Source organism: Sebastes fasciatus, chromosome 4 (genome assembly GCF_043250625.1).
Source record: "Sebastes fasciatus isolate fSebFas1 chromosome 4, fSebFas1.pri, whole genome shotgun sequence".
NCBI classification, from domain to species: Eukaryota; Metazoa; Chordata; class Actinopteri; order Perciformes; family Sebastidae; genus Sebastes; species Sebastes fasciatus.
The window spans coordinates 4,672,266-4,684,937 of NC_133798.1; the positions used below are offsets into that span (position 1 = coordinate 4,672,266).

The window sequence follows — 12,672 nt, forward strand, 5'->3', positions numbered from 1 at the left end:
GGTTTATTACCTCTCAGGCTGTGCTGTTCTCTGTCATCAAAGGATAAAAGAGAAGGTATTTAGGGAGATACTGCAGCGAGTGACGGGGTAGAGTAATAAATCAGGAAATGCTTTTTTCTGCTGCACTTTATTCAAGAAGAAGTGGGCCTCTCAAATCATCTTCCAGTTGCTTGTTCACAGTAAGGAAAAAAAAAAGGCCAAGGAAAATCTTTTAGGCCTTTCCAATATCAGGTGTTTTAGATACGGATTCATATGATGTACAACTGCAGCATTACAAATAATTTTGGTCAAGGTCAACCTGACCAAGAAAGGACTGCCTACTACCAGGAATATAGTCAAAGTTAAGCCCTCCTCAGGTTTATTTAAAACACCTTTATACAATATTTTCTAAAGAATTTACCTCCTTTTTCAGTACATGAATTCACATTATGTCAGTCTTAGGTGCTTTCAAAGAGAAGACATTTTTTTTCTGAATACAAAGTAGATTTCTTTTACACATATTAATGGTGAGGGTCACGGTTTACTGACCACTACCTCAAAGGTTTGACACGCTCTGAGATCTGAAGTAAGGTTTAGATTATCTCATTGAATATTCGACCATGACAAGAGAACGGAATCCCCTTACCATCACATCCTCCTTCAACATTTTAAGATGCGATGAACGTGGACCGAAAGGATTAAAACAACCAAAAACTGATCCTCAACAACACACCAAACACCTGTATGCTGCTTATGCTTATCTGTCCGCTCTTACTTTAATGATATTTAGTCTCTGATTTGACTCAATGAGCTCAGTTTAAGGAACTCCTTACTCTACGTTGAAGTTTTGTGCATATATAGATTAAGATTAGGTTCAATTGAGATTAAGGTATTTTAAAGCTTTTTAAGGGAGGGTGGCTGCCTCATGCATGCAATGTCATCATGTAGTGACCATAGCTAGTGTACACACATGTAGAGTTGATGTATGGATATAGACAATATTACTGTGACCTCCAGTTGATGGATTGGTGAATCGCCTATTCTCAGGCTGTAGTCTGAATCCCAAATGTTTCATCATGTACTACAAGCAGAATGGTCCAATTTTTACCTTATTTAATTTTTACATTAAGTTTTTTTCATGTCCATGGTTAAATTCAGTTAAAGATTTAAATAAGGCCCTGCTTGTGACCACCTTACTCTACAATTTCTGTTCATATAGTTGTGATTTTAAGTTTATTTTTGCCAATTTCCAACAAGACAAACATCAATTCTACAAAAAAAAAAGCACACACATCTCTCCCTTTTTGCCCAACTGAGGAGCATCCCCTCTTCACTGACATCTGTTTGATTCTATCTCATATGCTATAGATATACATCTCATAAAATATGTCCTATTCCGCAGATAAACAGCAACATGTAAAGGTTTTCCCCACCCAAAAGCTAATGATAAAAACTATGCAAACGGAAGATAACCTTCCTAAATCATCTCTAATGAAGACATCACACAGCTGTAGGGACGTTATTATGTATAAAGCAGCAGCACTTACAAGGAGGTGATGTTCTGGAACAGGTCCTCGATGCTCTGGAACGGGTCCTCGATGCTCCCGGTGCTGTTCCCGGTGCTCTCGGTGCCCTGGAAGGACAGCAGCGGGAAGAATTTGCTGTTGTCCGACTTATTGCAGTGGATCTCTACGGGAGAGCAGGTGCAGGTGGGCGGACAGTCCAGCAAGGAGCTCAGGTAGTGGCGAAAGAACACTGAGCTGAGCAGAAAGCAGATGTGCATCCAGCAGCACCAGATCCTGGGAGGGCGACGGGCGCCCAATGCGCCAAATAACGCACCAGATCCATCCATGCTGTCTGTCACGACTCGAGCGCAACAACGGATTCTCTTCGCAACTTTGCAGCAGCAGCAGCAGCAAAGGAGAAAAAATGAGTCAAATCCTCTGGTTCATAGTCCGCTCCTGCGCGTATACGTGGGTGTGTGACTGAATGCGTAACCGGTGTCCTCACCTTTATGTCTCTCAATGGAGTCCAAATGTTAAATTAAAATATATATCCCCCTTCATGTCCGTGCGTATCCATGTGTGTGTGTGTGTGTGTGTGTGTGTTAGTGCGGGTGCGTGGGTATGTCAGAGATGTTCATGATGCCAGTCACGGATCTCCTCTGCGCGTTTTACAGAAAACACCGCTGGGAAGGAAAAAAGGGAAGAAGAAGAAGAAGATGGAAGAAGAAATCCCCCAAATATTCCAAGTCCATGACATGAAGGGGTGTGAGCGCGTGCAGTCCGGTTTCTTTTTCTCTTCTCCTCCTCTCTGCATCGTTTTATGTCATCCCTCCATCTCTCTCTCTCTCTCTCTCTCTCTCTCTCTCTCTCTGTCTCTCTCTCTCTCTCTCTCTCTCTCTAGCGCTGTTGCTGCTGGTACCAGGCGGTGGGAATGGTGGGGAGACATAGAGAAGACACAGGGTGGCAGAGAGAGAGAATCACTCCATCCTCTAGCTTCAAGTCCCACCTGCTGGACAACACTGGAAACTGACAACAGATGCTGCGCGCGCACATATGGTCGCACACGCGCTTTTTGTTTTTAGGGGGTATAGTGACCCCACAGACATAAAAGGAACAATGGGTGATTAAACACACACACACACATGTGGTTGTATGCTGTCATCCCACATCAAGTGAAGCACCCTCTAGCATCATTTCTATGTTTAAAGGTCCCATGTTGTAAAAAAGTGAGATTGTCATGTCTGTTATATTATAAAGCAGGTTTAAGAGCCATATAAATACTGTGAAAGTATTGAAACATGCAATATACGGAGAAATACACACAGCCCGTATTCAGAAATTTTGCGTCTGAAACAAGCCATTAGGATTCCTGTCCATTTGTGGTGTCACAAATATACAATATATATACCATTACACGGTTTTAAACGTAAACATTCCAAATGTGTCCCAGTTTATTTCTGGTTGTTGTGTAAGTGAATGACATCAGCTGACAGGAAGTAAACATGGACCCAAGCTGTTGCCTAGCAACATAATTCCGTTGAAATTAGGTCTAAATGCACTAAAACGGAGCGTTTCAGACAGAGGGTAAATATAGGTATATTCAGGCGGACAGTACGAGGAAAATAAAGTTTTTTTTTAACATTACAGCATGTAAACATGTTCTAGTAGAAACACAAAATACAAGTATGAACCTGACAATGAGCATAATGTGGGACCTTTAAAGGAACATTACCAACCTCAGGCAAGGTAAGCAACAGCCCTGGAGCCACAACCCCAAGGGGCCCAGCAGCCCAAGGGGTCGCTGATTACAAATTGGATTGGCAGTTGTCTCGTAGTGGGGCCCCGTGTCCAATCTAGATTTAGGACACAGACACAGCTCATAAGCACAACAGGTTCTCACTCCTAACTCCTCGAATAACGCCGCCTGGTCAGTGGACTTATTACCTCGAGCTAACAGTCACACTGAAAGACTGATGCCGAGTTCACACCCAGGTGACCTCCACCTAATATGATATTGCATTTTCTTGGTCCACAAAGAATACATCTTAAAGCAGAAATGATGGATTGTTTTTTTTTTGGGCCACTAGGGGGCAGCGGAACAAGCTGTAAACACAACATTGACATACTGTGACCCAAAACTGTTGTTAAACGGTAAACATGTTAGCAACCAGTTGTCTTTTTACACATCCGGCAGACACAGAGCAGCAACATTCATTTGGAGAGGTGTTTGTGTCCACCTGATTAAGTCCACTGTCCTTTTAGCTGTGGATTTGAGCGAGACACAAGAAATGAGCAGTCAAACAGGTTGGAAACCAGCCAACACTAATCATATATCAGCTGGTAACTTTGCTGAGTACTATTGTATTGATAGGAATGATGGACAAATCTAGGAAATTAAGACCAAAGTTGTAATAAGCTGTTATGTTTTTGAATTTGAACACTATACTTTGGACATAAGCGTTTCCTCCACCACCAGACTCAGGTCAAATTTGCAACTCTGCACAAAAACTATCTGGTATTAAAAGCCATGAAATTTGCTGAGCATACATGTGTGTGTGCTTTTGAGAATCCAGCACTTTCCTACTGTGGGGTGTAATAAACAGTGTAGCCTCTAGGAGCCACTAGTAGGGGTTTAGACTTGAGCCAGACAGAGCAATCAACTATGATGACTCTCCAAAACCTCAAATTACAAAGTCTTTGAACATTCAATGTGTTGTTTTTTTTGTTAATTAACTTTTCCTGCAGAATTGACGGACTCATCCAACACGAACATACTTTCTAGGTCTGTGATGAAACCTCAATACTAAACGTAACTATCCAAAAAGCTGAAATCCTTGACAAAAGCAATTCCTCAAAAAATATATATGTGACTGATGGCATCATAGTGTGTGCTCCCTCCCACTGACTTTGTCTGTCTTGTGTATTTTCTTTCTCCTCAGGATGCTGCTGATTTTTAAAAGCTCTACTTGAACTGGGAATAAAGGTAAAATCTTCCCCCACTACAAAGCACTGAGAAATCTGTGCTGGATCAAGAACACCTGTAGGCTTAGCAAATAGTTTGATGTTCAGTTCAGGGAGCGGAGATGCCAGGTATACAGACACACACACGCATACACACACTCACACACACACACACACACACACACACACACACACACACACACACACACACACTGTCAGCTGGGCTTAAGGCCTCCGAGAAACTCCAGAGACTGAGGAGCCTGTGGAGACACTGATAATAAGATAATAAACTCTCAAATTAAACCTAATTCAGTGTCCACCTATGATAAATGCTCTATGATTGTGTCATAATCATGAATACACATGTAGGCAGATTTCTGTATATGTACATGCCTTCATTTTTGCTCACATCAGGTTTTTTAAAGATGCGTCAGTTTCACTAAAAAGTTTTTTTTTTAAACATTTTTTATTCCATTAATAAAAAACTGCATATGAACCTGCATTTATTTACAACCACTTTCCAATAATTCTTTCTACCTTTTAGCTGCCAGTTTAGTTGGTTTGGTATCAAAAACATATTTGAGTGTAGCCTACTCTTTAGCTGGGAAATGAGAAAGTCTGTGACCCGGCTGCAATGTTAAACAGTCAAGCCAAAATCAAGCATCGGTTGGAGCAAACCATACCAGACCGTTTTGGGTTCCACCACGTCTTTCCATTTGTTTGCCCGATTTGTTGCATCTCCACCATTATTGTGTGGCTCCCCTTGAGGGATAGCCTACACATCACATTTCAGGAGCATAAAAAACCCTGTGCAAACCTGATTAAAACACATTTCTTAAAGGCGCTAAATGCGAGATTGGGAGCATTTCTATTGCCTCCACATGGCTCTCAACAGCTGCAACAAAGTGCTTATTAAAGGCCAAACAGAGCTCCTCTTGTTCAGATATTGAACATTCCTAAGATTTAACATGAGTGGGAAGGCAGATAGTGGCTGAGTTTTTATTGGGATTTACAGCTCTGCAAAATTGTGCTGGATTAGAATAAGACCTTGTAATTAACTCTAGATAAAAGTCAAATTTGGCCTTCCTCAGAAACGATGTGCATTTATTCCTAAATGTTCTAAAGGTGTGCCAATGAGATAAATCCCCAGAGCTTCTAGCCCGAGCCCAGGCTTTGTTTCGTTCCTTAAAAAGGGCTGATAGTTCAGATGAAAACCAGGGATTTGATCTACAGTATTTCTTATTCTGTATTTCTTATGAGTAGCATGCTTGTCAACAACTGGGATGAAGGATTTTATGAAATGTTCCAATGATAACTCTACATCCAGGATTTCACAAGAAGGTCATATAAAAAAAGCCTGCTCATCAAAATTACATAGGTTTCTTCTCAAAACAACGTGAGATTTTGCCTTCTTTAAATGAGCACTTCTAATATAGGCTATTGGGCAGTGATTACTCATCCCAAGATCAAAAACTCCACAGGTAGTCATTTTGTCACTTCTGTTAGACAGGATTAAATCTATTAAAGTGGATTTTGAAGGATCTTTTAAATTAGGCCTGGTAGGGTCAGTAACAAATTGAGTGAGATTAAGATCACTACACAGCTCCTTCAGATGATCAGACACATCGGTTAGCCAGTTCAAATTAAAGTCACCCAGGATTATAATTTCAGATTTACTATATTGAGAGAATAATGCTACCAATTTATCAATGGCATCAGGTTTGGCTGAAGGAGGTTGATATATTCCCACAACAACACAATAATTATAGGTCCAAAGTCTATTATCAAAGCGATGAGTTCAAAACTTTTGGATATACTTACTGCGTTCAGAACTGAGATAGAAAAAAAAAATTAAACATATATGGAAACTCCCCCCCACTCCCCCTTCCAATTCTATCTATTCTGTATGGATTATATTCATGTAGGGATATATATCGGAATCACTGTCGGTGTGTTACAGCCGAGATTCAGTTATAACCAAAATATCTGGGTCTGCCTGAGAAACTAGGATTGTTATATGATCCAGCTTTTGATGCTGAAGCAGACTTTGTATGTTTAAGTGTATAAACCCCAGACCTTTCCTTTCTTTAAACATGTATGGATTACTTAAACGGCCTTGGGTGGATTCTGTTTCCGGAGACCGGGAGATACAGGGCTGTAAAGTAACTGCTATTAGGTTAGCCGGAACTACAGAACTTATTGAATGGTGACGTTTTGGCCGATTGGAGATCCTAACTGGAATACTATACATACGAAGGGGATTGATGTGTATAACTTGGGGAAGGGGGTTTGTAGCTATTGTGCTCTATCCTCGCTAATATGACCCCAATATATATAGTAAAGATGGAGGAGTGTTCAGCAGGAACAGTTGAACAGGTGAAGCTACCAAATGCAGCTGACAAAAGAAAACAATGTCGATGTGTGAATGCGTAAATTAACAGATTAATCAATTCAACAGAATAGCCTACTCAAAAGTATTATACTAGATGGGGCAGTGATATTATTTTAAAAAACTTTCAGAATATAATGGATGAATAGATTCCACTTATTATTATTATTATCCCTTTGGTATTGTCATGACTATTTCATTACAGTAACAGAATATTCATTCATATTTGATCAGCGCTGCCTAGTTTGACTGTTTTATTGGAGTTTGCGGGTGATTGACAGACGGCTCTCACAGACGGTAAGCTCCAGCTCGGCTCTGATTGGTTGTTTTCCTCCGGTCTGTGAAATCTTGCAGATGCCATTAGGAGCACCGGAGGACATCGGAGTTCCATTAGTTCCATTTGCAAGTTCTATGAGGTACAGAGTATTCTCAGGTGTGCAGAAGCTCTGTACTGTGTTTGTGGTTAGCAGTGTACATATGTTCCAATTTCTAAATAAATAAAGCTTTGTCAAGTTTGAAAAAAATAACCCTGAGGATGTCATAGTGAGGCCATCAGGGAGAGAGACTTCTGAGCTCAGGCTTAGAGACCATGAGCTGTCTGTTAATGGGCCCACTCATCCTAAACACGGGAATGTTCCCCATCTTTACCATCAATCCTATATTACGTGAGTAACGACGGTCGGCCGTCGGACAGTTCCTAGTTTTTACGGTGTGTCCCGCACCGTCGGCTCTAGTCTGTCCGTGTCGGAGGTTTTTCGGCTGATTCAGCATGTTGAATCGGCGGTGGAGCTCGTTGGTGAGAGAAATCACTCTGATTGTTGTCTTTTCGCCTTTGTTACTAGAGCACATATGGCCTATGACAGAAATACACTCATCAACATTAGAGAGGGAAGCGCAGGGATTGGATTAAGTGCAGCTGACCTTGACACGATCACTGCCCACGGCATCTTCCGACCAGCGACCACTGGTGTAACCTGGCTGACGTCCGGTCGCAGGAAAGTGGAATGGATGAAATAGGACTTGGGCTCGTGGAGATTGTGGACTTTTGACTGTTGTGTCCACATCTTGCAGAGACCTGGCTCCATTGTGGCAACCCGGATCGGCTTGTTCCGCGCCGATCAGAGCGCAGGACTCCGCTGGGATGAGCTGAGGTGGACTCTATGTTTGCATCAATGATGCTTGGTCAACATTGATGATGGACAATGTTTCCCTGTTGTCTAATTTGTTACGGGTCCCATATTGTAAAAAGGGAATTTATCAGGTATTTTATATTATAAAGCAGGTTTAAGTGATATACAAATACTGTTGAACTATCAAAACGCTCAATATACAGAGAAATACACACAGCCCGTATTCAGAAATTGCGCGTTTGAAACAAGCCGTTGTGATGTCACAAATATACAATATTTAGACCATTACACGGTTTTAAACGTAAACATTCTAAATGTGTCCCAGTTTATTTCCTGTTGCAGTGTATGTAAAAAACATCAACAGACAGGAAGTAAACATTGACCCAAACTGTTGCCTAGCAACGCAATTCCGTTGAAATGCGTTAAAACGGAGTGTTTCAGACAGAGGGTAAATACAGGTACATTCAGGCAGACAGTATGAGGAAAATAAACTTTTTTTTAACATTACAGCATGTAAACATGTTCTAGTAGAAACATTAAATACAATTATGAACCTGAAAATGAGCACGATATGGGACCTTTAAGATGTCGGCCATAATATCTGACCAGAGAATTCACCTGTGTAGTTGTTGCTGCTGTTTACATTCCTCCTGATGCAAATTCTAAAACTGCCCCACTGATTTTCTTTTGTTTTTTTTGTTTTTCTTGTGTAGCATAACAAGAGTACAACTGCATTTTGTTTTGCAACCCTGTGTTGTACAATGACAACAAATGAACATATTGTACGCCATCATAAAAACTGCCGTCACTTTTTGCAAGTCATACAGTAGCCTACTGACATTGTGTTGGAAGTAGAGACTGAGAGGTGGCATTGTGGTGCGTTCCATTGTTCCCAGTACCAAACAGCAATACAATTCCCATTTATGGCCCGGGGCCCAAAACCAAAAGCAATGACGTGCGTCTTTGTCCTTATCAAAGCTGACTCAGCCATGAACTGGGCGGCGATGGTAAATGAGCTCTCCATCATAGTGAGCAGCATATCTTCATTTATTTTTGTCTTCCCATTATGCAACAACACATCCGACTGCTCAGCATTAGTGATGTCATCGTGTTCCTTCTCGTATCTCAACAATTTTAACTTGTGTAAAATGTTGTCCTACTAATAAGAATGATCATCACAACTATACAAATAAGAATTTGCTTGTAAAAACATTGAATTGTCCTTTAATTAATGGATGTTAGAACTGCCTGCATATACAGTATGTGCCAATTGTTACACCTTCAAAAAGAAAAGAAAAAAATGATGAAATATGTTATACCAAAAACAATGCTGTCTTGTTTGTGCTTCTAATGCTGTATTTGTACTGTACTGTATTAGTGATTCTATTTCTATTTCTCATTTTGTCCTTACAGTAAAGCGCTGCACTGCTGCTGCAGCAGCTATATTTATTCTATTGTGCTTTTTGGCTAAAAGGGTTTGGTCCCACCCATTCAGATGACATCAATCAGATGTTAATGTCATGACTTCTTAATGTACCTATGACCGTAATGCATTATGGATGAACCATCGATTCCTAATGGCGAGTTAATGTACTGCATGTGACCAGGCTGTGGTTTTCATGATAGATGGAAAGAAACAAACCTCTTTCTTTGTCTCTCTCTCTTCCCCTCCCACCCACCCTACACACACTCACACACACACAGACACACGCACACGCACACACACACACACACACACACACACAATATATTGACTGACTCTAACGACCAATATTGGTTTTATTTACTACCCATTAGTTTTTATACATACTGTTCCTGTCAAACTGTTGTTTGCTTCAGTACTTCTGCAGATGGTTAAGATTAAGACAACCTTGTTTGTTTCTAGAAAAAAGAGGTTGGGAGACATTTTCAACTTGTTTTCAATTCTCTGAAATATATTTCCTCCATGGCCACAAACACTATACTTGAGTTGTGAATTTCCTGTATGTTAAACTGGACCAACCAAACACGTTTAGGGATGACTAACTCAAAAAGACTAACCCATTATCGGTACCAACTCGTCAAATATCGACGCTTGGTCAGTGCCCCTCAGCGTTTGATACCGATGCACTGAGGCACCGTTTAGTGTCTGTATGAGATGCACCAGGCTTTCACCTGACTCCAATGTAAACACATCTGCGTCATCATTATATGGTCAGAGAAACTGAGATAGTATAAAGAGAGAGAAAGTCTGCAAAGGAGGAGGACGGGGTGGTTGGACTGGTCAAACAAACACAGGACTTTTACCAAGGAGACTGCTGTTTGTGTCCGGTGTGAAACAAAGTTAACGCTGACTTATTTTTTACCGTAGTTTTGTTACGTATCTTACGTACTGAGGCGACAGCAGTTACGTAACAAACACACTTATACACACTTAAACCCAACCATGATCTTTTCCTAAGCCTAACCAAGTAGTTTTGTTGCATAAGTAAACCTTAAACCTAACTGAAGCTACGTTAAAAGTTTATTTTGAAAAGTGACTGTATGCATTTAACGAGCGCAAAATGACACGCCGTTCCTGACATGTTCAAAAGTGACGCTAGAGATCGACAACAAACTAACTCACCTACTCTGGATGTTGGTTTCTCAGCAAGAATGGATTATGAACGAGGCTAATGGGACGCCACTGCCCAAAAACACCTTTAGGTATGGTGACCAGACATCCTGGTTTATCAGGACTGTCCCGGTTTCAACCTGATGTGTCTCGAGTCCTGACAAATATCTGTAAAACAATCAAATGTCCCGGTTTTCAACAGTCACTACCAAATTGTCCCAGTTTCCACCACAATTAAAATAATAACAATATTATACTTACATATCATGTTTAACATGTTCCACTCATTCATTAATTTGTGGCATGAGATAAGTAGAGCCAGCACAGCGCACCCCGCTGCAGTCTCTATAGAGAGTGATGTTGCGCGCTGTCAAGCCACAATTACGCACAGACACGGCAGATCCGCTGGTTACATTTTGTTCAGTTTTGAACCACAGAACTCTCCGTGCTCATGTGCACATCAAACGTGTCGTTTTGATTCATTATTCTACACAGTTCCTTCTGTGCATCAACAGGCATTTAGCTCCTCTTATAACTCCCTCAGGACCGTCCGTTCCTATCAGTCTTTCACCCGGACGGTGTCTCCATCCTGGACAAAATGTCCTCTGAGCTCCACAATTTTCAGTTATAATAGGCTGTAGCTGTGGCGAGCAACATGATGTGTTAAAGATGGTTCGAGTTCAAAACTAAAGTTGAAAAGTAATGTACGTAGGCTCAGACAACAATAAGTTTCCTCTGAGAGAAACTCTCTACAGGACTCCCAAACTGCCAGTGCGTCATGAGGGGGATAGCCCTGTGATTAAAGGGGTGAAAGTAGTGAATGTGATATATTATGATTGTCACAGCCTCTAATGCACCCACCTATAATAATGCCTTCTTCCTGATCCCACTCTGTGCTCAAATATCCCACAGGTGCACCAAGTTAGCCATCCTGATGAAAACGTGTGTTAAACTTAAAGCTGAAGTAGGCGAGATTGGAGCAAATATGATTAAAAAAAGTTATTTTTATAAAACGGTCGCTATATCGTGACAATAATACATGAAACGGGTAACCTAAAAGAAAATCATGTTCCTCTGTGTCCTCCGGTGCTCCTAACGGAATCTGCAAGATTTCACAGACCGGAGGAGAACAAGCAGTAAGAGCTGATCTGAGGTCTGCTGTCCATCCGCTGTCTATGAAAGCCGGCTGTCAATCACTTGCGAACTCTGACCAAACGGTCAAACTAGGCAGCGCTGGTCAAATATGAATCAATATTATGTTACGTTAATGCCTATTTCTCTCCTCAAATGTTTTCAAGATCCTCTTGTAGTGCACGGTTTAGCTGTAAAATGAGAAAGTTTGTGACGCCGCTGCCATTGTGAAATCTGGTGAAGGAAGGCTAAGTTACGATCACATGACCAGAGCACAGCCAATAGGAACGCTCTCTCTCTGAAAAGACCTGTGATTGGTCAAAGTCTCCCGTCACGGGCTAGATTTTCTAAAGCCTGAAAACAGAGCCATGAGGAGGAGCAGAAGTCTAGTTATCTCTCAGAACACTTGAATTACAATATGCTGAAAGGTTATTATGGAATTTTTGCCCAATGATGCCAAAAATATACTGCCTACTGCTGCTTTAAGGGTCCCGGTTTGGGGGTTTGAAAAATATGGTCACCCTACCTTTAGGGGCCCCTAAACCCTATGACAAGGGGTTTGATTTGATCATTGCAAATGTGTTTGATATTATGCACTAAAACACAATATGAGTTGAAATGGTACAGGATACTGTATAAGGTGGCTCTTTCATTACCAAACTTTGATGTACTGTGTCGTGTAAAAACTAGGGCTAATACCTTCAATCTTTTAGTTGATATTATAATTATGCTTACATGCTACATATTCTGAAGGAAATATGTGTTTCCTGACTCCAATAACAGGTGGTAAACCTGAATGTTGGCGTCAAAACAGAAACCTACGAACGACTTAACAGACTCTTCATCCATGTGTTCCTACTGTACAGTGACAATTATCTCTCTATATCCGTATATTAGTAAAAGTGTAAAACAAAGTGGATGTGTTTATAATGTGTGTGTGTGTGTGTGAATCTGACAGCATGACAGTGACGGAGAGAGTAAAGA

The 12,672-nt window shown here is 41.0% G+C and overlaps 1 protein-coding gene across 4 annotated transcripts in view; it reads right to left on the bottom strand.

The window, feature by feature from the left end:
* Nucleotides 1-2,367, bottom strand: part of LOC141765507 (NT-3 growth factor receptor-like) — a 258,306-nt gene extending 255,939 nt beyond the window's left edge. For 2 of the 4 annotated variants that reach the window (XM_074631527.1, XM_074631525.1), the window contains exon 1: nt 1,527-2,367. In XM_074631527.1, coding sequence (XP_074487628.1) covers nt 1,527-1,831 — 305 coding nt within the window. In that variant the 5' untranslated portion in view covers nt 1,832-2,367. The remainder of the gene's footprint in view (nt 1-1,526) is intronic. The other 2 variants (XM_074631528.1, XM_074631526.1) reach the window with 1 other exon arrangement.
* Between the last annotated feature and the right edge of the window lie 10,305 nt (nt 2,368-12,672).